Below are 25,496 nucleotides of genomic sequence, written 5' to 3' on the forward strand. Positions count from 1 at the left end.
TGGACACAACGAGACAATATCCATTGGTGAAAAACTCTGGGACCTGATTTTCTGTCACTCAATGCCAACTTGTAGCCATACAAGAAAAGTGCATCTATTTGTGTCGATGATACACCACTGTCCACCTCCCTTCTGTGGCCCTATCGCTGTCCTATAGAGGCAAGAATATAGTTACAGTAAAGAACTAAGCCAAGCCAATTGGATTAGCAGCCCCCCAAGATTTCACCAGATGTGGCTCATTAAGACTCTTACGTCGGCTTATTAAGTACTTTAAAGAACCGTCATAGCCCGGATCACTAACGTCCACTGCCCATGGTTGGCTTTGAGACTTTTGAACTGTTGACTTGATAACTCCTTTAGAATTAATTGAGGGAATGAAGGACACAAGTGCAGTGTCTTACACACACGCACACACAAACACACACACAGACACACACACACACACGTATTAAGGTCAATTTTATTTTGAACAGATGTTACTGTTTACATGATCTCACTATTTACAAGCGTGTAACGTAGTAGATTTAATGTCAGCCATAGGTGAAATAGCTGTTCACATAAGACAAGATACTATTTTTAACATCTGTTTTCTTGCATCAGGGTACTGAGCCCAATGGTATATTTGTGCCGGGTAAGTCTGCATGGCGCCATCTACTGACCAGCGGGAAGACTGTACATGTTCTGTCACTTGCTTAAGCAGGTCAGCGTGGAAGGACATTCTTGATCAAGGCTCTTTACGATATGGGAGCTGTAAAGCACAAATATAATTCTTAAATTCAGCACTACCTCTACTGATACAAGGTATTTTCAGATGGGTAAAAAGGCTGTTTAATCTTCTCTAGATAAATACGGTTATTTTATTCTGCTGTCTGATGGTTGAAAAATACAACCAATCAGATTCTAGCTATCATTTATCTAGTACATTATAGAAAATGACAGCTAGAATCTGATTGGTTGCTGTGGGCAACACCTCCACTGTTCCTTTTTAGAAAGTTTGATACATTTATCCCTATGTCTGTGGGTGGACCTTCAACCCCATGAGTGATAAATGTGTCAGACTAGGTTGAAGGGAAAATAAATAATAATAACTGATTGATCTAAGAAGTATGGCTTTTACATAGTTGCCATTCACTACACGTTACACGGATTCTACATTTACTGTGTTTCTTCTAAACTCACCCATGCATTAAATGAGTCATATAATACTTCTAAGTATTAGTGACACCATCACATGTACTGGCAGGGGCATGCTCATCGTACGCGTCAAACTATAGGAAGCTTCTAAAATCAGGTTCCTGATTGGCTCTTAATGATCACATGAGATGGGTGTGACAGAAATAGCAGCCTACACTAACAGCAATGTCTACAGCAGTGTTGGCTTACCTGTGACACTCCAGGTGTTGTGAAACTACAAGTCCCAGCATGCTTTGCCAATATATAGCAGCTTATTGGTGGAAGAATATGCTGGGACTTGTAGTTTCACAACACCTGGAGTGTCACAGGTTAGCCAACACTGGTCTACAGCATTACAGCGCAAAGTAGAAGGCAATAAGAGAGAGTTTTACAGCTGATTTTGTCAACAATGGTATGTGTGTTAATAACTGTACAATTATGGTTTCCACTCAGACTGTATTATCAATGTCAAGCGTTTCCAAAACTGCTCAACAGGTCCACTTTAAGGTTAAAATAATCAGACTGGCAATATTCCACAATGCAATTATCTATCATTAGAGATTATTTAACTGCTGGTGATTAATGTTCTTTTGTGATCAAAGGAGGAAATTAGATATTGCGTCCAGCACTCAGTGTGTGTTATATCTACAGAACTAACTACAAATAACCTTGCACAAAATAAATGTTAACATAAAAAGGGCAAGAAATTCTAAGCAGAAATGTGCTTCACCGCCCTCAGTGGTATAAAGCAAAGCAATGTCCTCAGGACTCACAGGACAGGTTTTATGGATCTCCTCACAGGAGCATAGGTAAAATTATTAAGGCGATTTGGGGAAGGTAACTCCTGCACCCAGCTAAAGAACGGGGGTGTCCTATGCATGGAAGCCACACAAATTGGTACAGTCTCATCCCTTCTAGGGTTACCAACTCATGGGTAACCTACTCTAGTGAATTTTAATCTCATCACGTTAAGAGATTTATCTATACTTGCCAACTTTGGAGATCTGGAAAGTTGGCCATGTCTTGGGGGCGTGGCCACACTAATTGTGTCATTAGGCCCCGCCCCATGCTATACAATACCAAGTTCAGCCTATTATAGCAGGGGGCGGGGCCATGATGCTGCAATTAGCCCCGTCCCGACCCACTTCACCAACTAAGTGGACAGGATTCGGGGTCTCTCGGACATTCCGGAAGAGTAGACAATTATGGATTTATCTCATAATAGTGAATCACTTGTTTAGTAGTTTCCAAAGAACTGTGCTACAAAAGTGATTTTAATTGCCGTGAAGTGTGATGATACTCTTCAGTCGCTCAATATTACAATTTAATCTCTTAGCGTAAACTTCAGGCAATTAATCTTGTCCAGAGTTTAATGCGACAGGTGATTAATTGGTGTTGCCTAAAGCTGTTAGGTGAGAAGGAAATGCTCATTTGAAATACAGAAGACAGCAAGTGTTTTTGGTTGGGGTAATTAATCTCCTGAGATTTAATCACACAACTTAATATCATTTGTGCAGTTCTACTCTTAATCGTATGTGTTACTTGTTAAAGGGATGATTTTGCAACCCTGCACTCGCTGGTGTCGAGCCTCCCATGGCTCACATTCTGGAATCTGAATGTATGCTCTTACAGATGGAGGTTGTCCAATCAGCTGTATCGAGACCTTTCACCTGCAGCAGTGATGTCATTGGTTCTTAGTGAATTGATTGGCCACAGAATGGCTGCTTCCACTCTGTGGAGACACTTTCAGCGTAGCTAGTCTATATCCTTATCTATGTGTCTCAGCATATCTGCTTCTGTCTGTGACTGAGAGACTTACCGAAAGAGTAAGTAGCGAAGAAGCCATTTTCCTGCACCGAGGAATCGCTGTGAAAATATACTACAAGAGACCGAGTAGTAGATATAAAATCCAAAACTCGAACGATTCCACATCTCTTCATCTGTCTTTGGCCATCACGAAGGAGAAAATAGTCGTAAGAGCAGTTTAGTGAGGATTCCAAGCTAAAAGGAGCAACATGGAGTGTAATCTGCAAAAACAACATATGTTAATCTACTATGGCCAAATTAGAGAAAGCACAATACTTATTTCAATTTACAAAACAATAACGTTTGAACGGACCATCTCTCAGCAAAATGAGTTATGTGTTTCAATTCCCTATCTGAAGCTCTATCAAACACCATTTAAAATGAGCTCCCAATAATATTTCCAGAACATGCCAGTCCATCGTAGTTACCTTGTTCCCAGCGGGTGCTGATAGGATCCACACGCAGTTAGCAGAATTTGGGTATTTACCAGGAAATCCTGGAGTTGAAAAGTTTCCAGTTGTTCTGGTTAACGTTCTCCCACACTGTACTGTAATAGAGGAAAGATATATAATATTACAAGCTGTCACATGACTAAGGGCGAAGTCACATGGACACGCTTTAAGCTGCACTTTTCCGCACAAGAGCGATTCAGCTCGGGAAATGATGCACGAATGATCTTCAGATCTTAACCACCCGTGTGGTAGGAGGGGAACCTTCCTCCTTCACTTCAACCTGAGTAACAGTGACAATGGAGCTTTCATGATGAGGCGCTTCCCCTAAATGCATATGTAATGCACCTCCAGACAAGTTACAGTAAAGTGAGAAAATACAAGCCAGAATATCTAGACTGGATACAAGTTACATAAAAGTATAGACTCCAATACAAAAGATTACGGCCTGGACCTACGGAGATGGTTCTCAATCTGTAGCTGCCAACATTCTAAATCAATTTACATGGATGCTTCATTGCTTACCACGTGCATCTAAGTATGTTACACGTGTCTAGATGGATCTCGGTGCACTACAATACCAATCACAGCCTTTTAATTGGATTTAATTATAATGTCATTTTTGTTTGAGGTTTTAAATTCTTTTAGAATCTCCAGAGAATAAGAACAGATCATGAGAATTGCGTCCAGTATACAGAATAAAAGGAATTATACTATGTATTTGGACATTATTAAAATATCCACCCATGTCCAGGGACAAAAAATACCAGAGACAAAACTTTAAAACCTGTGACTGTGTCTGGGAATTACAAACAGTTGGCAATGATTTAGTAATCTTTTTTATAGTTCCTACTATATGCAGAATTTCCACGTACCCATACTGGGGCGAACGAGCTGTTGTGAGTGCCGTCTTTCAGCCATTCCGTTATATTTACCATACCGCCACTTCTAAATAACCACTTCGACCAATGATAACATGAGGATGGCATATTCTCAATACCAATTTAGGAACATAAACCTTTTATGCCTTGTAATTCAAGGCCAAATGAAGAGTTTGTACTCACTGGAATTGTAGATTGCCTTAAAGTTGATTCCAGTCCCTCTGCTGGCTAATTCTATCCTCACCAGCTTACCGGAGGCAACCTGCCCAAGTGGACGTACGTTTCCGCAGGTCTTTTGGAGGAGAATAGGGGATTTGGTGCTCATTCCGTCATACACAGTAACAGAACCCTGGGCACAAGCTGGAGAAGACTGAACACTGAAAGATTCAAACTGCAGGAAAACCTAGAGAAAAGGAAAGGGGTCATAATGTTCTGGCAATAGCTGTAATGCAACGTGTTTGTTTTCATAGATCATTATCAGCAAAGTAGAAAATTCCTTTGTTTTGCACCAGTGTTCCTGGATCGTCCGCTCATCGGATTTCACTGTGGGGTTGGGGGCACTCTCCACAATAGGAGACTCCTACATAAAGTAGAAGTGCACCTCGGTGTGTAGGATGGTGCAGGAAGATGCAACAGTCTCTTAACCAAGTTTAAACTTTAGTGCTGCCACTTTCAATAAAATAAACTTTCCTAATTTTCTCTTAAAATACTGCTTGGTCTAGCCCCATTCATGGGGTAATTTAATCATGAGAATGAGGGAACATGTGATCAATGTGTTGCTCCTACAAAAGCTCTCTGAGCAAATGACATTTGTTGACTTTAAAAAGACAGAGGTCTAATTAGGACCGAAGGAACATAATCGGCGAGGCTGGGCCAGCCCTGCACTAATTAAGGGTGGGGAGGGGGGAAGATAAAGGGTAATGGGTTAGGTAGATCAGGTAAAGGAATAGAGGGGGGAGCTGGTTAGGATGGAGCCAATGGAAGAAGGGAGGGAGTAGTAGTAGTAGGCATGGTCAGATGGGATTAGAGAGGTTTAAATTAAGAAAATGAATTCATTTTGAGGATTTAATTGGAAGGAATTAAAGGAAGTGGCACCTGAGATGCGCGCAGTTGATTTAAATGTCCATCTCATGTCTGGCAGGTTATCAGGCTGGTATAGAGGGACTGGTGGAGGAGTCTTTGCAGTAGTTTTATGGGTTGCATTAGAAGGGTGCAAAGTGCCTGCCACCGGTGATTGTGGGGGCATGAAGGGATTTACCTAATCTTTCCTCCTAGAAGGGTCTAGATTGGCAAATTGCCTCAAGGAGGTTTTTTACGGTTTTTACCTTCATTTAGGCCACCTTATCCCTTCCCGCTTAACAGCGATAGGCCGGCCTTGTTTGGTTGGCAATTATGTAAATGTGTGCGCAAAAGTTAAACATTTGGAGTTTTGTTTTACAGGTGTGTACATGAAGTATCCCCTAAAGTTTGGCTAGTGGGACATTTCTTCGTTCATTGGGCCACTAGTAGCCCAAATACAGAAGACACAGCCAGCTACCCCGGGGCAAAATAAATTAGATGATTGGGCAGAAGAGAAATGAAGTGACACAGTTTAATGAATGCGTTGGAAGGTGCAGGAAGAAGGTTGGGGTACCTGAAGTATTAGTCATTGATGTGGGTGGGAATGATTTGGGGAACAAAAACTCCACTGATCTGTCTTTGAGAGTAATACACAACCCGCGGGTGAAGGGTTAATGTCTCTACAATTGAAATGCGTTGACCCCAGACAAGGGAAGGGGGGGGGGGGAAGGTGGAATGGAGAACCCAGCACTTGGTCCTGTATGGGATTATAGGTTTTGTTATCTGGGAGCTACCATGATGAAATCTACATATATGTTATATGTTAGTATACAACTCTTTAGTATGGACTGAACAATCTTTGTGTCATATGCTTGTTCTGGTTTTGTAGTTCCTAATCTTGGGAGCTCAATCCTTATTTGCACTACTCATTTGATTCCATTGGCCCAGCAGCCTCATACATTGTCTTGGTACCTTGTCCTCCGGGACACGGATCAGCCACACACAAGTGGAAATGTTTGGACGCTGTTTGGACTCCCATGAAAATGTGCCACGAGCATCTGGCAACAGGTAACTGCAGACATCTAGAACGAAAAGACGTCTTCTTATTAACGGACCATTGATATATCAGTTCTCTACCAGGTCTCCTTTGTCATCAGGCCCAGAATAATAGATTGTAAGTTCCACCATAGTTAGTGTTTGGCAGGGATAAGTGTGATAATAAAAACAGATGAGAAAGTGTATATGTGCATTACTGCAAGGTGAACACATGATATGCATGATGAATGGAGAGGTAGCTACAGGGATCATTGCTCTCAATCACACAAGTCAGGAATGGATACAAAGCATTCTACAGAAGGGTAAGCAGAATATATAAATCTGTACTGAGCAGCATAACTTAGCAATGTAGGCACAAAATCTAGACAACAGGGAATAGAGCGTGTGTTGTTGCCACCAACTATGTAAACAATATGTACATTTTGTGACATGCATCTGTCCAGGGAGCTATAAGTTACACTAAGGAACTATCATGTCCAGCAGTCCATACTCTCACAATATAAATGCACAATTCAAAAGTGGAAGCTCAAAATGTATGTAAATAAAATGGGTCTCATTCACGAGGTGCAAATATCCAAAGTGCAGCACAAAATCTAAACGGTAGGGGTGTTTCTTGCTGTGCAGAGGGGCACACGGTCATATAAAGTCTACAGAAGGACTTGATTTTTGCACCATTTGGGTGCTGGCGGATACATCGTCCTATACATATATATGGCTGTAGTTTGTGTGTTGACAGTTGCAGTTTGGCAAAGAAGTGAATTTCTAGGTCCACTTTGCCCTCATCCCCTGCAGCTGTCTCCTAGGGAGACTCTCCCTCTGACACACTCCCAGACCCGACGCAGACAAGGTGGAGCAGTCATTCTACTTACTCTCTACTGTATCTGAGTCATACCCCTGGAACCCTCCCTCTCTTTCTCTTCCTTTGAAGTCGACACAATCCATGTATTCTCTCCTCTCCACCATCATGTTGCTGTTATTTATGGTATCCCAGTCCAGTTTCCCAATTCCTTGACAACTTTGTTGCCTGGCTCACTTATTTCCTATCCTTTGACTAGTCTACTCTCATATTAGCTGATTTCAACATCCCCACTGACAACCCACTGCCTCTGTTGCCATAAAACTTCTTTCACTTGCTTCCTCCTTTGGTCACTTCCCCACTGTGATGGACAACCCTTTAACTTTGTCTTCTCCAACTTCTGCTCCATCTCTAGTTCCTCCAACTTCTGCTCCTTGACCACAACTTCCTTTTCTTCAGCCTCATCTAGCCTCATGCCTTCATCTCACAAATCCTAAAGAAACTATCTCTCATCCAAGACTCTGTCTCCAACTACCACCCTATTTCTATCCTCCCCTTTGTCCCCAAACGAGTGACTTGTCTGCAAATGCCTATCTCCATTTCTCCTCTCACTGCATTCTTAAGTCTCTGCATTAAGGCTTTCATGCCCAACATTCCACTGAGACTGTACTCACACAAGTACTGAATGATATATATACAGCACAGTATATGGGTCATGTCTCCAAACACATCCTCCTGGACCTCTCCTATGTTGTCAACACTGTTGATCACCCTCTCTCCCACTGCATGCCCACCTCTTGCTCACCTCTTCAACCTGTCTCTCTCCTCAGCACATTTCCATCGTCCTTTAAACATGCACTTGTCTCAACAATCCTAAGGGAACCATCTCTCGACCAAGTCTCTCTCTCCAACTACGGCCCTTTTATCCTTTCTTTTGCCTCCAGACTACTCGAGTGACTTGTGTACAAAAGCCTGTTTCAATTTCTCTCCTCTCACTCCATTCTTAACTCTTTGCAATAACGCTTCTGCCCCAAACATTCCGCTGACACTGCACTCACAAACTGATCACTGATGTACAGCAATGTCTATGTGTCACTTCGCCATATTCATCCTCTTGGACCTCTTTACTGCTTTCTTAACTGTTGATCACCCTCTTCTCAGGTACACCCTTCATTCCATTGGTCTTCATGACACAGTTCCTACGTGGTTCACTTGCTACCTATCGAACTGCTCTTTTAGTGCCTCTACCTCTGGCACATCCTCCCCTTCACACCCACTATCTGTTGGGGTCCTATAAGGCTCTGTTCTCGGCCCTCTGCTTTTTTCACTGTACACCTTTATCTTGGGGAGCTAATTTGCTCATTCAGCATCCAGTTCTTTCCCTAAACACTTGACTCCATTCACTGCTTTATTCCTCACATACAGTCTCTTTCCCAGTCCTGTCACTTCCACCGTAGAAATTTTGCCAGAATATACCATTTTGCTTACGCAAGAACATTATCATCACCACCACAAATTCTGCAGAGCTGTACAGAAAATACAGATGCTGCTAAAACTCTTATCCATTCTCTCATTATTTCCCGCTATGACTACTGCAACCTCCTCTTATCTGTCATTCCCCTCCCCCTTCTATCCCCAATTCAATCCATCTAAAATGCCGCAGTAAGACTGATCTTCCACTCTTGCTGCTCCACTTTGCAAATCCTTACACGTGTCCTCCAGAATGCTATTCAATATAACCATCTTTACCTACAAAGTTTTCAACAACACCACTGCTTCATACATCTCAAATCTCATGTCAAAATACTCCCCACTCACTTTCTGACCTGCATCTTGTCTTTGGTAACTACCTCTGACTCCCGCTTATAAGATGTCTCCTGTGCCACTATCCACTTATGGAATTCCCTACCGCACCCAATCAGACTCTCCCACATAAATATTTAAAAGCTCTCTAAAAAGCCATCTTTTACCCTACTCCCACCAATACTACCCACACAAAATCACCCTCACAACTGTCCCAATCTCCACTCTGAGCCACGCTCGCACCTCTTGTTTCAGCTCTGCCCTCTTCCAATCAGAAAGCAGGGCCTTCCCTACCCTCTGTTTTCCTGTCTGTATATATATTTTCTACCATGTATGTCCCTGTTATATGTGTGCCCTCTTTTCCCCACTGTGTGGTGCCACAGAGCACTGTGGTGGTTTACAAAGAAACAATAATAGTCAGCGTCAAACACAAAAGTACAAGTCATAATTCATTTTAGGCATAAATGAGTCTAAACCAAGTAGGATTTTAGGAGAAAACTGTAGCATGCTTGTAAGTCAGACCCTCTATCATGGAGTTGTATCAGGAATCCAACAGGACAGAAAATAGGAGAGTACTATTGAACGCACATTATAAGGGTTAAGGTACAATATAACTTAACCATTTGAATGCTGAGTGTGAAGAAAACATTGATTAATTGCATACATGCTAACTTTTAAGATCCGGGGGAGAAGTCATGTGACAGGGGGTAGGAGGAGGGCGTGGTAAAATTATCACGTCACCATAGCCACGCCCCCACTATAAAAAGCCCAAATTCACGACTGGAGGGGGCGGGGCTTAATAATGTGTGTAAGCCCCGCCCCCTCAATTCACTGCCGTGAATTTCAGCAAATGCGGGAGCTTTGCCTACTGTTCCAGGAGTCCGTGAGGACTCCCCGAAATTCGGGAGCCTCCCGGGAATTCCGGGAGAGTGAGCAAGTATGATTAATAGTAGGGACTACTGCACACAACAGAGCTCAGAAACTTATAACTACATGTGACTCATACAGTTCACATTGTGCCATATGTGGTGGCAAGGGGGCAGGCTGAATTCTCTCCTTTTGTTTAGTAGAACAGAATAGCCCCAGGAAGCATTAGTGACAAACACCCTCTCCTCTGTAAATAACATAGTGTAATCACCCATGCTAACAACTTTACAAGCATTAAGCTGGGTACACACTAAAGAATTTGCCACCAATTTTTTATGCTGATCGATTTTACATCCAATCAATGGTCCGATCGCTCGGTCCATGGACTGCATACACACTAGCCTTGTTTTAGATGATAAAGGGAAGAGCGGACGTCCCATTAGCGACTTTTTACAGCCATGTTGTCGTGAGCAATGAATTTAATTTCATACACACTGAAGCAACATCGGTCACATCGGTCGGAATTTTTTACACACTACACAATGGAAAGGAGCTTGTAATGTAAATATTGAACGGTACAACCAACCAAATGAGGCGACAAACGTTCATTTGGGCAGACTTTCGACCATCTTGTCACTGCACACACTGACCTGACTTTCGAACGAGTGGTCGTATGTTGGCTGGTTGAGCCGATTATTGGACAAAAACCCTGTAGTGTGTGCCCAGCTTTTGGCTAGGTACACACTAGAGGTTTTTTCAGCCAATCATTGGGCCATTCAGCCGATATACGACCGTTCGGTCAGATATTAGTGTGTAGACTTACACGATGAAAGACAGTCGTTCCAAAGTGTCGATCATCGCTTCATTTGGCTGGTCGTACTGTTTAGTAATCTCGTTCCAATCACCTTCCAATCATGTAGTGTGTATGCACTCATGATCTCCATAGGGTTTACAGAGTCGGGCTCTTTTCAGGAGATGCCGGCAATAAACATGTCCCGGAGAATAAATGTAGAGAGTGCTGTAGATGGAATAGTTTGTTTGTTCGTTCTGAGACTAAATATTTTGTTTCAGAGTCACAGAAGCTAACGAAATTCGTTATGACCTGGGGATAGCTATAACGAGGCGGTTAATCAGTGTGACAGGAATGAATGAATGAGTATTGTGCGGTCGTTCTCTAAACAACTAGAGGACCAGATGAAGAGCACAGATCTGAAGGTAAATCGAGTCAGTGTGTACACATGAATCACCAGACTGATCAGACCTTCAGTCGTAGGTAATATCGTTGTAGATAACACATCAGTTGGAAAATTCTCCAGTGTGCACCCAGCCTTAATTATAGCCTGCCAGCGATCAATCATGCATGCCAGTCCGCCCTCCCACAACTTAACTGCACTGGAAAAGTTTGTTTATCTTTACAACATCCACCGAGCTTAGCCCAACACGCTGACCAATCACAGCCTGGGGATCACCAGTAGGTTCAAGGGTCGGCTTCCCGGCGTCGTTGGCAAAGGCGAATCTGCAGCAGACACAACAAATGAGAGATGGACAGGGATTGTGCATACAGTATGCTGCAGAAATAAGAATTGTACTCAAGATTGTTACACAGCTTTGTGCACATATTATGGCACCTGAGACAACATGACACATAGATACAACAATGAACAATTTGTGTTATTGTACCTGTAACTATGGTGTGGCCAAGTGACACAGACCAGTAAGTAATTAGCTATATACTAATATCATCCTTAGCCATAATCATAACTTACACCTTTGCTTGTGTTTCAATAATTATTTTTGTGCACTCATGTTTAAAACTGGGCCAGCTTTTTAACCTTCTCATAATTTGGGCCCACCAAACATACATATCTTAATAAAAGCCCATGGTGAAACGCGTCGAGGAGTCAGTAAGAGGAAGCTGCCCAGATGAAAGAGTATTTCTGACCAACAAACTCAGGATTTGTTTTGGCACTTTGGACATGTAAGTTTTGTGTTTTTGGGCTGCGTTTCACTGGATGCTGGTAGGAGGTTTGCTACACTCCTGGGAATTATTTTTAATTGTTTTTACAAGTGTGAATGAATATTTTGACTGTCAGTAGGATTACTAGAAAAATAAATATTGGTGTCATTAAGAACAATATAGTTTTTTTTCCTTTCCTTTCCTGGCTCTATGACATTCTAACAAGTGCACTGCAGTCCTATCAATGGGGAAATGCATCTATTGGTTATTTTTTATGTGAAGCCTATTTTTGGGAGAAATACTCTCTCTCAAGTCATTTGCTTAATACGGGTTACAGATTTTTTTATTTTTTTTGCACAGTTAAATGTCCATCATTATCAATCCAACAGGACTTCAGTACTTACTTGCCATAGTGCAAAACAGACAGGTAGTCATAGGGGACTCCTAAATTTTGGGTGCTCATTTTGTAGAAATTACGTTCCTTGTCTATGAGAAACGATCAAACCAATGAAAAACAAATGTTACAGAACCACAGGGAAGTGGCTTATTATACATATAAGAGAAAAATCATACTGATGATTACTGCATAATGCTGACATTAATAGATGACTATTAAAATAATTGTCTATATATTTGGTTTGAACAGATTAAGGGGTCTGTTTATAAAGGTTATCGCACCTTTGTAGAAACGGAGAAAACAGCAGCTTTCTCTGTAAAACGTACATCTCATTATTTACTAGGTGCAGCACATGAGAAATCTTAGAATTCTCCTGCCATGACCCATTTAAAATTTCTGAATGCAGACCCCATATATTAATATAGGTACTGCAAAACCATGCAATTTGCAAAGCTGCAAAAAGCTTTGCTTTTCTCAGCTAAGCTTAGAATCCTAACGCCATCTCAGGATAGATGGTGTAGAACTCTATACACGTACCTTTATCCAGCCAGAACCTGCTGCGTTTATGCCTGGATATTCTACCGGCGCATCAGCAGAAGATCCACAGGAAGACAGAAGAAGGAAGATGCATCGCGTGGGAGCATCGCATTGGTGTAAGGAGCAATGCAAGGCCCCATCCTCTATCGCAGATGAGGGGGAATTTCGCATTGCATCACAAGACAGGTAATTAGTGATAATAATTAGTAAATAGAGCATTAACAGTAGAATGACCCCCGTGTTCTGGTTTTGGATCTGGATTAACTTTGTGTTTTGGTTTTGGCAAAACCGTCCTTGCGTGTTTTGGTTTTGGATCCCGATTTTTTGCTAAAGTCCCTGTTTTTTTGTTTTTTTTGCTAAAATCACATATTTTTGCTTTTTTTTCCCCCTACATTATTATTAACCTCAATAACACTAATTTCAAGTAATTTGCATTCAATTTTGACCACCTCACAGGTAATAATATTATTTTCATACACTATCAAACAAAGACTGCAGATTTAGAAGACCAGGCCTGCCAGACCGATTCAGCAATGACAATTAGCAATGGAGCTCTCCTCTTTGTGTGTTACCTATATAACACAGTACAATGTGACTGCAGATTTAGAAGACCAAGCCTGCCAGACCTATTATTTCTATTTCAGCAATGACAATTAGCAATGAAGCAATGGAGCTCTCCTGAATGTCACTGGAGGCTTTGAAGGACACTGCTACCCCCTCCTCTTTCTTTTCTACCTATGACGCTGCCCAACTGCTCCACAGACTGCCAAGAACTGTGCTACCCCTTCTCTGTCCCTCTGTGAAATGGCGCTGGATCGCCGTGGAGGGCGGTACTTATAGAATCCAAAGCTCACGAGATCCAAGATCCGACGATGTAACAATGACGTTTTGCCTCGTTTTCAATTCCGAGGGCGCGTGAAAGTACTGAGTCGACTTGGTACTTGGATCTGCTAAGTTCGGGTGTGTTTGGTTCTCGGGGAACCGAGCCTGAGCATCTCTACCTAACGGTCCTTCCTGGTCATGATCAGATGGTGGTTGGGATTGGCAGTCTTTATGAGTCCATACATGCTTAGATTGGCAGCCAGTAGGCTGTCTAAACAAGCCTACTGGCCATGACAATTGTACTGTGTATATGGCACTTTATTAGTGTCACTAGTTGCACTTCTGATTTACAAACATTATATCTAGGCCATCTGTGTAGTGTTTATAGAGTAATAAAGCAGCGATATCTGGACAAGTACATGCAAGGTGGAACGGAGTATGGAGGGATGAAACAAGTCTGTCTGCACCTTGGTTGATGTTGCCCCAGTTGATGCGAATGTACTTGTCTCGGTCACTGCGACACTGCTCGTGTTGGAAGCCCAGGGCGTGAAGCAGCTCGTGTTGTATTATACCCCAATGCAAACAACCGGTTTTCATCAGGGACAGGTCCTGTGCACCCCCCACACGACCAATGTACGACCAGCACCTTCAAGAGAACAAAGGGATTGGAGAGAGAAACGTTCTTTCTTAGTCAAATGCCACGAATACAAATCTGATTCTAAACAACAGCCTTGTTTAACACAGGGAGCAAAACAGTTGTGGGTTATAATAAGGACAATAGGAGGTACAGCAGCTTCAACTATTACCTACAAGCACTACATGTATTGATCAGATGCACGATGTAGCCCTGCAAGTGCTGATTGCAATGGAGCATTCAGATATGTCCAATTGAAATGTCTGATGATGAAACCCTGACTGAAGGAGAAATAGAACTGTGTATTAGGGGACTATACATTGAGAACTGTAAACTATAGGTACATGTGGTAAAGGGGAGGCAGATTCTGTTACATCATTGATTTCCACTCTATTGATAGACTACATTTCACTAGTTCCTAGTGAATTGATAGGCTGCATTCTCAGTGATGTCACTGGTTTCTAGTGAATTGATAGGCTGCATTCTCAGTGATGTCACCAGTTAGTGAATTGATAGACTGCATTCTCAGTGATGTCACTGATTCCTAGTGAATTGATAGGCTGCATTCTCAGTGATGTCACTGGTTTCTAGTGAATTGATAGGCTGCATTCTCAGTGATGTCACTAGTTAGTGAATTGATAGGCTGCATTCTCAGTGATGTCACTGATTCCTAGTGAATTGATAGGCTGCATTCTTAGTGATGTCACTGATTGCTAGTGAATTGATCGGCTGCATTTCCATGAATATTGGTTAGTCCACGCTGTGTAGGTGACAAATGCTACAGTAGCAAGAGCAATATTTGCTTTGAGGGGACCTATGCCTAGGTCAGAAATGTGCCATCTTCTCATCGTGTACTCCTCACATGCCATATCTTAAGTAGTAAGTTAGTGATTCTGGTTTTATTTCCTATTTTATTTCTGAAACTTATTTGTGCAACTTATTCTGTATGTCCTGTTATTTGACTGTTTTGTAACTAAGCCTTGGAAATATTTTTCGGATTAAATACATTTAATCTACCATATTCTCTATGAGTCTTTGTGAATTTATGAAGCCAAGGGAGGCTCATGCTACATGTGTATGTGATTTAAGTGTGAAACATTACTAAGTGGTTCTGGTGAACACAAGGACGCCATATTAAATCCTTTGTGGTGGCTGAAAAGGTGTATTCATTGCTAAGTGACTAAGGTGACACCAGTCACGGCCAGCTGTTCAGATTGCTGTATCTGAGACAGGCTGGGTGTCCGTGACAATTTGCAGGACTAAGAGCTATGCTACCATATACACTCACTGAACAATAACATCATAGCAAACAATAGAACAATAACATAGTTGCAATATAATTGCCAGGGACATTTTGCTGCTGAGATGTCACACACTTATTATGACATTTTCACTGAGCTTGGTTATAACAGTGTCATGTTTCCTAATTTGAAACATTAATTTTAAATAAATATTATCTCATAAAACTCAGGAGATAAGACTTGCTAGTCAAACTTAAATAAACAGATTAGAAGTTGTATTATATTAAAAATTAGAGACATTTCAAAGGACAAAACATGTCATACTATGGAATTTCCCTAACGATTAGGTAACTATATAAAACCATCTCGGAATATTCCATTAAGTCATCCTCATGATAAGTACCCGTTGTCTCTTGTCAGCGTACAGGACAGTGTGACCGCTAGACACAACAATCAAATATCCAACTCTTTGATACAAAGATTAAAATAATCAACCTGCCATTGTCTGCACCCAATTTGCTGTTATGAAAGTAGAATGGTGTTTAATGACGCGTGCGGGGTGAAAGGGCTGAGTACTGGACCCCGATCAGAGAGAGAAGGAGTCTTTGTTGTCTTTGGGAATAGACCGGCTCATCAGTCTTATTTTTAATGCATTAACTTCAAAAATGGTCCCTACATACCTGGCCCTTCTATCACTATAAAGAGTTATAAAATGATCGACGCTAACTGGAAATATACACAACTTTTAATTATACCCAGCTTTACAGCAAGTCCTACGTCAATAGTAATCCTGATCAACACTGAGGGCTGGTACACATGGATGCTTTTCATCATAATTGGAGTATTACATTGAGGTGTATTCACATCAGCGGTTAAGTCCACCTAAGCATGACGATGTATGGGCACCTGATCAGTGCCCGTGTGTACGATCCCTTACATGACCTGCTTACGTTCACCTACAAGTCGGGTATTGTGTTTTTTTGGAACCAAAGCCAAAAAATTAAAACAAGTGGAATTAAGTTAAGTGCAAAAAAAAATGCTTCTCTTTTAATAAAACATAAGTGAACATTTGTATAACTGCCCATGTCCACCAGTATTTAGAGGATAATTCCACTGAAAACTATATTTTTAGTGGAATTAAGTGAAATCTGTCCCCAAATATGAGGAGCAGAGCTGCAGAGCTCAGACTCTCCATCAGGACCCCCAGACAATTTTGGGTTGAATTGTATAAATTGCTTTAGTTGTATGACATGAGCTGTACACGCTTCTTTTCTTTACATGTATGTGCTGCGGGGCCCTTGTATGATGAGATAGTAATTGAAGCTGGGCACATTATTACAGCGTGATGCGTGATAACAGTCAGATCAATATCGACCCTTATTGGTAGATCCGGGCTGTAGGCCTGATCATCTTCCAATCATACGAACAGTGAAGGTGCAAAAGGACCAGCTGCTTAGCTGAGACATACATGCCAACTTTTAAGATTTTTTTTCCCCGGGATATCTGGGGGAGAAGTCATGTGACAATGTGACACAGGGTAGGAGGAGGCAGGGCGTGGTGACATTGTCTCATCACCATAGCCCCGTAGCCCCACCCCCACTATAAAAAAAACTATAAAAAGCCAAAATTCACAGCATTGAATGGAGGGGGAGTGAATTTCGGCAAATGCAGGAGCGCTGCCTTCCCTTCCGGGAGTCCGTGAGGACTCCCCGAAATTCGGGAGCCTCCCGGGAATTCCGGGAGAGTAGGCAAGTATGCCCTAAAAGCCCAGCAGCCGGATCTCATCCAATCTGCCCACCAATGCTGACCCGTTTGTGTGTCTGCTCTGCTGATGGGAGGCATCATGATGATGAAAGTGGGCATAGCTCAGCCATAATTATAGCTAATGCTATTCTAGGCATTGTAAGGGAATATGCTCTAAATTAGTATCTGCCAATTCAACACGCTCATTCCTCTCTGTCCATCAACTTCCCTTACATTATTTATAGGCAGCCGGCAAAGCCAAGTAGCAAAAACTTTATGCAATCAAAATAAATTAAACTAACAGAAAACGGATGAGGCTGTGGGTCTGTAACTCCTTGTCCTACAGCGCCCTGGCACTATACTTGGAGCAAAAAGAATTCTATATATGAGCGTAAAAATGCTCAGTATTTATCATCTGTAGTTTTTTTTTATCAACAGGTCTTTTTTTAAATTGCTATTAACATACTTTGCTGCTAACAAATGTATGAAATAAATAAAGCGACTTGGGATGTGAGATTTACTTTCATAGAACTATTTCAGTATTCTGTGCGTTAATTAATTAATTGCGTTAATTAATTATAATTTTTTCAGTAATTATATTTAACCGTACAGTTGAAGCCAATTGTTTTTAGATTTAGTTGCACTTTACATTACTAATTAATTAGGGCCTGGTTCATTAAGAAATTTAAATGCCGACACGTGCCTTATTTGGCGTTAAATCGCACTGCACATGTCCAGAAACGGGCTGTATGCTATTGAGCGCAAGAACATTCAATTCATCTTAACCAATCACTGAGATCATTTTTGTTGACTCAACCAGTGCACTGTCATGACAAATCAAAATCCAATGTAGTCTGTCTAAATTTATCTACCATCATAGTAAATTGACTCGATGGAACTAAAGGGAAGTGCCGAGCGGTAAGATTCATGGCGTGAGGACAAACTGCTCACCGATTTGGCCATTTGGTGACTAGCCCAAGGTACCAGATTGCAGAGCCGTAACTTAAAAATTTTACCGCCTGGGGCGAGAAACAGAAATGTTGCCCCCCTTGGCCCACAATTTTAACCAAATGAAACTAGAATATTCCTAAACTGTGCCCCCCTACAGCTTTGCGCCCTGGGCGGTCGCCCCCTATCATACAGCCCCAGTTACGGCCTTGCCAGATTGTACTATATATGACAAGCTCTAAAGAAGTATTTACTGCAATAGTAGAGAATAAAACATATATTTTCAACCTATCCAATTCACAGGCATATATAAACATAGTTATTACAATTCAATATTGTAACCTCTCTTCCTAAAAACATTGAAAGTGAATTAAGTGTAAAAAAAATGTTGTCCATGTAAATTAAACATCTTTATAGTCTATAGGTTCGTTGTCATACAAGTGACTGTATAATATTTGCTTTTACAATGCAGGTGGCCTAAAGATGGGTGATCTGGTCCAACAGAATTGCAGCATGTTGCATTTTCAATACATTTCTGTGGATTTGATGCATATTGCAGAGGGAACTGGCTATAAGGTTTACTCTGGTCATTTTTAGGGATGAAAGACTTTGTTAGCCATCTGCATTTTTCGTAACGGAACTCTTCCTAATAAACGGATATGTTTATATCACTGGAATCCAAACGATGCAGCTACTCACCCAGCATGGGGTTGGATCCTTAAATAATCGGGTTCCCCATGTCGCGGAATGAATCGAATACATGTCAGAACTGTTACCTCCTCCATGGCGGCTTGGATGATCTCCTTCTCCTCGGATGCTGTAATACAAAATATTGATTGTCCTACGTGGAAGAAATCACCCAAATTCCATATTTATCATATCATATTTATCATACCCACTTATAGAAAATAATAAACGAATATTACAACTGAATAAGCAATTGCACAAAAAAAATTACAAACAGCATAAAAATAAACAGTGTTAATAATAATGTAATAATGTAAATCCCCAATCCTTAAATGTGGCACAAAGTTCTGTATTTTCTGTATATATATATATATATATATATATATATATATATATATAGGTCATTTAAGCAAATTATAAGTTGGATTTATATTTATAGGAAACAAAACTGTTAAAAATGATTTTAATATATGTTTTCTACATTCTATACAAACGTAATATATATGTTTTATAGGGCAGAAGTTCCCAACTACCAAACTAGCTATCTCTAGTAGTCTCTAACCCAGTCACAGTATTTCTTATATTCTCTCCTTTCCTCCTTCTACCCTATGTTTTATTGGCACCAGTGGATACATACAGAAGGGAAAACACCTAGGGCTAGATTTACTAAGCTGCGTGTTTGAAAAAGTGGGGATGTTGCCTATAGCAACCAATCACATTCTAGCTCTCATTTATTTAGTACCTTCTACAAAATGACAGCTAGAAGCTGATTGGTTGCTATAGGCAACATCCCCACTTTTTCAAACATGCAGCTTAGTAAATCTAGCCCCTAAAGTGCATTGCAAGAGTTATAGTCAGGTCGTATATTTAGAAAAGTCTAAACTAACAAAGTAAATATATTAACAAAATACAAAAGTAAAAAAAGTTAGAGCGCTATATCTCAATTTTTTGGGATATCACTTTCCTACTATGTTATTTAAGAAAGGGTCCGTATTAATTTTGAATATATCTGTAAAATTAATCCTTGGAATGTCAGCACGTAACAGGACATAATCTAATTAGGTGGCTTACCGGAAGAATTCAGGACATTTAAATTGATTCACAGACCACCAAAGAGAGAAGGATAAGAGGGGAGTACAGCTGTTATCCAACTGCACTTATCTCATCCACCACAAATTTAGATCACTTTATATACCAATTGTAATCATTGGGGGAATGCAATTGACCGCAAGTTTTTTCTTTTTTCTGCAGCGTTAAAAAGCGTTTTTTTATGTTATGCATTACTGATAAACATAGTTTATCTTTTTTTTTTTTTTTTTCATTATTACATGATTTCAAATAGTTTTCTTAGGTTTTTTATTTTTATCACACCCCAAAGAGGTGTGAGATAAAACAGCATATTGGCCTGTTTAACCCGCTGCGTTAAAAAATAATTGAATAACTTTTAACGCGGCTGCCTCTCGCACACCCTATACTTTCAATAGACCTTCTACTGGAGCGCGAGAGGACCGTTTCATGAAAAAAAACGCTGCGTTAAAAATGGAATTGAATCGCGGGTAATGTTGACCCGCTCAAAAATAATTAAAAAATGCATTAAAATGAATTAACGTGGTGTTAAAATAAAAAAAAACTTGCGGTCAATTGAATTCCCCCCATATTGAGTCTTCACGGGAGGGCTAGGGGACAGCCAGCGTGTTGTCACTAGTTTCCTGGCCAGGGACAGCCACTCCTTGTCATACTACCTAGAGAGGACTATACTGGGATCCAGCTGGTAACCTTCTCAGATTTAATTTTACCTGACCACTATTAGGGACTAGGCAGCAAGGTATTGGGCATCTGTGTGATGTGGGACAAATAGCTCACACCGAGACTGATGAGTAGTAAATGTGGGTGATATGGAACCTAACACGGCTTAACACATAAATCAGGGCTTGAGGAACGTGCATGGCATCTGGGTTATGCCTTCTGGGTACTGGGTGGCATAATCTATCAAAGAGGTATGACTGTACCCATGATCTCTGATAGGTTTTCCCCAAGGGTTGCAAGGGAACTATACATGAGGTTCCTGCTGTTCTGTCATACCTCGTAGTATGACCCCCTAAATTTTGTTACATCCTGAATTATAACTGACCAGAGAAAATTACGCTGGAGCCAAGGTCCTGTCTTCTTAATCCCTAAATGTCTGGACAAGGGGATCTCGTGTGCTAGCATTCCCGATAGTCCTTGGGTACCAAGAATGGCCAGGAGGTTGTTCACGGGTCCTGTGGGGATTTGGCCTCGGACACTAGATACAATAACCCCACCCCCACAAAATTTTGACTCAACCAGTTACCAGTTGGCGTTGCACAAAAAAATGGATAATGTCCACATTATCCACAGTGACATTTGCAGGCACAATCTGAGAAAGTGGAATCTCAGGTAGATCCTGGGTGACTTGGAACGATATAGAGAGATATAGAGGGACGTACTGTAGTTGTTAGACAGGGTATAAGGCACACGGACCAGACCGTCTCCTGATTTTGGCCAGAGACATGATTTCCCTCTACAGACCAGAGCGTTCCTGTTCCTTTTCACAGCGATGTCTCCTTGTAACATAAAACGGGAGCTGCCTGGTCGGAAAGAACAGAACAATTGTCACAGGCCATGTTGGGTTTTACTGTGGGGGGGGGGGGGGAATACATACGAAAACTGGTGCAAAGGAAAAAGATTATGTAACCCAAATTGCCAGATGTCTGCTTCATTCTCTACACTGTACTAGAGACATCACAGCTATGTATATATATATATATATATATGTACAGTATGTGTAACACCGATCCTCCAACACAATCCCTTCCACCCGGTACAAAATGTTCTGCTCCTGAATTTACCACAACATTTGATAATAGCAGTCACCAGGATGGATTAATTGATAAGAATTATGGGCCTGATTCATTAAAAAACTTATGCAATAAATTTCTTACTTAAGTCTCCTGGACAAAATCATGTTACAATGCAAGGGATGCAAATTAGTTTTCTATTTTGCACATAAGTTAAATACTGACTGTTTATTCATGTAGCACACAAATATCAACTTTAAATTTCAGTGTACAAATAAGCTATCAAGTATTTGTGTGCTACATGAAAAAAAACAGTCAGTATTTAACTTATGTGCAAAACAGAAAACTAATTCGCACCCCTTTCATTTTAACATGGTTTTGTCCAGGAGACTTAAGGTAGAAATTTCTTGCCTAAGTTCCTTAATGAATCAGGCCTGATGTTATTACAAAAAACATCAGTTAATTAATCACGGCCAGATGACGCAACACTAATTGTGTAGTAAATTAGGGAACAGAGTGTTGTGCACCTGATGGAAGTGGTTATGTTGGAGGGCTTGATATTGTAGGTAAATTGGTAAAATATTTGTCCTCTTTAGAGACATATACTTTGCTACAAGAAATAAAACAGACAGTATTTAACTTATGTGCAAAATAATAAGTTAATTTGCACCCCTTGCATTGTAACATGGTTTTTCCCAAGAGAAAACTTACTCATTTTTTACTTACTCTTCTTAATAAATCAGGACCTTAGAGAGAAGTTAAAATTCACAGAGCAAATGGCTGCATCAATGTTATTTAATAACTTTTTATTTACTTATCCCATAAGAAAGTTATAACAACGTCTATAATCATACGAAACGAGAATAACATGACAGAGCAGTTAAATTGAAATACAAATTTGTATATTGTTTTCCCATAATTATATACTAACAAAGAACTTTTACAAATAAACATGTCAGCCTATAGCATAAGGATAAGTTTAAAAAAATATTGACTATATAAGTGGTCAATAGTCATAATAGGTAGATCTCAAGCAATCAGCTTGTTGATACCATGGGAATATTTACTAAACTGCGGTTTTGAAAAAAGTGGAGATGTTGCCTATAGCAACCAATCAGATTCTAGCTGTCATTTTGTAGAATGTACTAAATAAATGAAAGCTAGAATCTGATTGGTTGCAATAGGCAACATCTCAACTATTTCAAACCCGCAGTTTAGTAAATATACCCCTAAGTGTCTTTTTATTGTAAGGCCGTGTATGTTGTCTACGTGAATTTAAGACACTCTTGTGCCCCCTAAAGACACATGTACATCTTAACACATTCCTATCCAATATGTGTGATTCTAACAGACCTTCATCCTGTGTAACTTACCTTGATTAGAAGATAAGATGTCACTGAAAATATCATTTCCGGTATCTCTACGATCTGTTATAAAAAAAAAGATTGTTGAAATTGAGCAAATGTGATGTTAACAACCCAGTAACGGGTCCTTGAAATATCACTGACCTGACCCACTGAATCTCTCCTGAGGGTTCTGTAATATAAATGAAATCATTAAGTTTGTTACCTGAGTGCAGCAATTATCACACTGTTGTCCTATACACCCTGGTCTCTGACACACAACAAATGTATCTGTGTCTTGATCACCCCCGGCACACACTCTCAGGGGTATATTTACTAAACTGCGGGTTTGAAAAAGTGGAAATGTTGCAGATAGCAACCAATCAGATTCTAGCTGTCATTTTGTAGAATGTACTAAAATAATTGATAACTAGAATCCGATTGGTTGCTATAGGCAACATCTGAATTTTTTCAAACCCGCAGTTTAGTAAATATACCCCTCAGCCTGTGTCTCAGACGTACCTGCTGGAGGGTGGCTGCACACACGCCTAGGAAGGTGCTGGTGAAGATCAGGAGAAACAGCCCCATTGTGTCGGATGCTGAAGTATAATGACTTGAGCTTCCTTTATCTGTCATTATATAGCAGGAGCAGGGGGGGTGACAGTGTAAGATCAGTGAATAGAAAGTGATGATGGGTGGAGGGAAGGTTATAGGAGATGGGTCTTGTACTCAATTTTGCATACTTTTTTTTTCTTTCATATTTTCATTTGACCCAGGGCCAAGTAACATAATCAGCCACACTGGCTTGTTTCTGGATGGAGCGAGTGCTAGACGGTCACGTCTACATTCACTGTATGCACTTATCACAAATTAATTAGTTTTCATCACAGAAATGTTTTTCTAGTCCAATTATTGTCAATTACTGTTTGGAGTCAATTTCTAAATTCATTTCTTGAGTCCCTGTAAATTCCGTCAAACATAAGTGGGATATAAGAAAATGTCTCCTCGATAGAACGGAACATATTGTTATGCCTGAGCAAGCTGTGGCCTAAGTGAAACTGAAGGTATATAGAAATAAATGCACAATAAATCAGGTATGTTATATAAGTTGCAGCAACTGGTAAACACACACACACACACACACACACACACACACACACACACACACACACACACACAGACCGAGAGAGACTAAGAACTTAGTAGCAGCCAGTTAAGCCATTGCAAATTTGCTAAATAATGTTATGTTAAAAATAAAAATCTGGGGTTGCTGGTATCATAGTTTGATCTTATTATGATCAATGGAAGAAAGGGAAACAGCGCTAAAGGACACTCTGGATTAGATATTATAAATATGAAAAATTGGTCAAAAACCAGGGCAGAATAAATAATACTTCAAACATTTAATAATGTACATACATGTATTAAGGATCCGGCAATATAATAAAATGAAGAGATAATACTCCCAAACATAAAAACCGCAATCAGGTCATATGAATGTCTAGTTGGGGATTAGCAATTGCCCATTTTTGTACAGCTGCTTTATTTCACCTGGATTATAGATATATAATACTTCCTCAGCCTAGCGCGGAACCCCCCTGCTTTTTTTGATCTTATTATGTCTGATCACTTACCCATCACAGTGACCTCATTTCATATAGGTTCCTAAACTGACACTCTGGACCTTACAAGCATCATTTATTTAGCTCTATCAGTTTGCTGTTGCAAAACCACCTCACTGTCTCCCCTGCTCCCTGCTTTTAATTTTTGGTCGCATAATAATGAGAGAGAGAGAAAAGAAAGCTGATCTTCCTCAATAATTATACACATCTCCTGCAAAGCCTTCATCCATTGTTCTATATGTGCTCTAATGTTCTGTGTTTCTGATTCACTAATTTTCTTGTCTTTGAGGATATTATGAAGAAGCTCCCCCTACTGGACTTTATATGAACCACAACTCCAGCTTTGATTATTTGCTATTTATATATATAATTCTCTTTTACAATTAGGCTTCACCACATTTTGGTCCATGAATTGTGGATGTGTTTTTACGTGTGACTGCATGGGATTAACTTTAAATTTCAGTGTACAAATAAGCTATCGAGTATTTGTGTGCTACATGAAAAAACAGTCAGTATTTAACTTATGTGCAAAACAGAATACTAATTTGTTCCCCTTGCATTGTAACATGGTTTTGTCCAGGAAACTGAAATTAGAAGTTTTTTAAGTGAAGATCCTTAATGAATCAGGCCCTAGAATCTGATTGGTTTTTATGGATTATTTCCTGGGACCCAGGGGCGAACGCAGGATTTAGAAGGGGGGGTTTTTGCCCCGCCGGAAAAAAAAAAAAATATTGCGAGAGGGAGCAGCTCTATTTCGGCGAGTCTGAATTCTACAGCAGCCGGTACAGTACCGTTGGTTCGCGGAGGGCAGGGGTTTCTGGGGAACCAGAAACCCCCCCTGCGTGTGCCACTGGGA

At 40.5% G+C, this 25,496-nt stretch overlaps 1 protein-coding gene across 2 annotated transcripts; it reads right to left on the reverse strand.

The window, feature by feature from the left end:
• Nucleotides 1-459: 459 nt before the first annotated feature.
• Nucleotides 460-23,641, reverse strand: LOC142103849 (embryonic protein UVS.2-like). Of its 2 annotated transcripts, none has more exons than XM_075188110.1 (13): nucleotides 23,541-23,641; nucleotides 23,184-23,211; nucleotides 23,049-23,102; nucleotides 21,325-21,465; nucleotides 18,869-18,986; nucleotides 14,071-14,249; nucleotides 12,252-12,333; nucleotides 11,279-11,406; nucleotides 6,341-6,450; nucleotides 4,493-4,712; nucleotides 3,408-3,526; nucleotides 2,993-3,200; nucleotides 460-748 (listed from the first exon to the last, which is right to left on the reverse strand). In XM_075188110.1, exons 1-13 carry the CDS (start codon nucleotides 23,604-23,606, stop codon nucleotides 735-737), a joined length of 1,467 nt encoding a protein of 488 aa, XP_075044211.1. In that variant the 5' UTR covers nucleotides 23,607-23,641; the 3' UTR covers nucleotides 460-734. The 2 variants fall into 2 exon arrangements, with proteins under 2 accessions (XP_075044211.1, XP_075044210.1); XM_075188109.1 differs by having other exon boundaries at nucleotides 18,869-19,010.
• Between the last annotated feature and the right edge of the window lie 1,855 nt (nucleotides 23,642-25,496).

The sequence above is a fragment of the Mixophyes fleayi genome, chromosome 10 (genome assembly GCF_038048845.1).
Source record: "Mixophyes fleayi isolate aMixFle1 chromosome 10, aMixFle1.hap1, whole genome shotgun sequence".
Taxonomy (NCBI): domain Eukaryota; kingdom Metazoa; phylum Chordata; class Amphibia; order Anura; family Limnodynastidae; genus Mixophyes; species Mixophyes fleayi.

Bases quoted from the DNA above. Each gene is read 5' to 3' on its own strand.
- LOC142103849 (XM_075188109.1), bottom strand. From the start codon at position 23,606: ATGGGGCTGTTTCTCCTGATCTTCACCAGCACCTTCCTAGGCGTGTGT. The intron at 23,212-23,540 runs GTACGTCTGAGA...TTTATATTACAG, and splicing joins GTGCAGCCACCCTCCAGCAG to AACCCTCAGGAGAGATTCAG. The intron at 6,451-11,278 runs GTTAAGTTGTGG...TTTTCGTTCTAG, and splicing joins AAACAAACTTTTCCAGTGCA to ATGTCTGCAGTTACCTGTTG.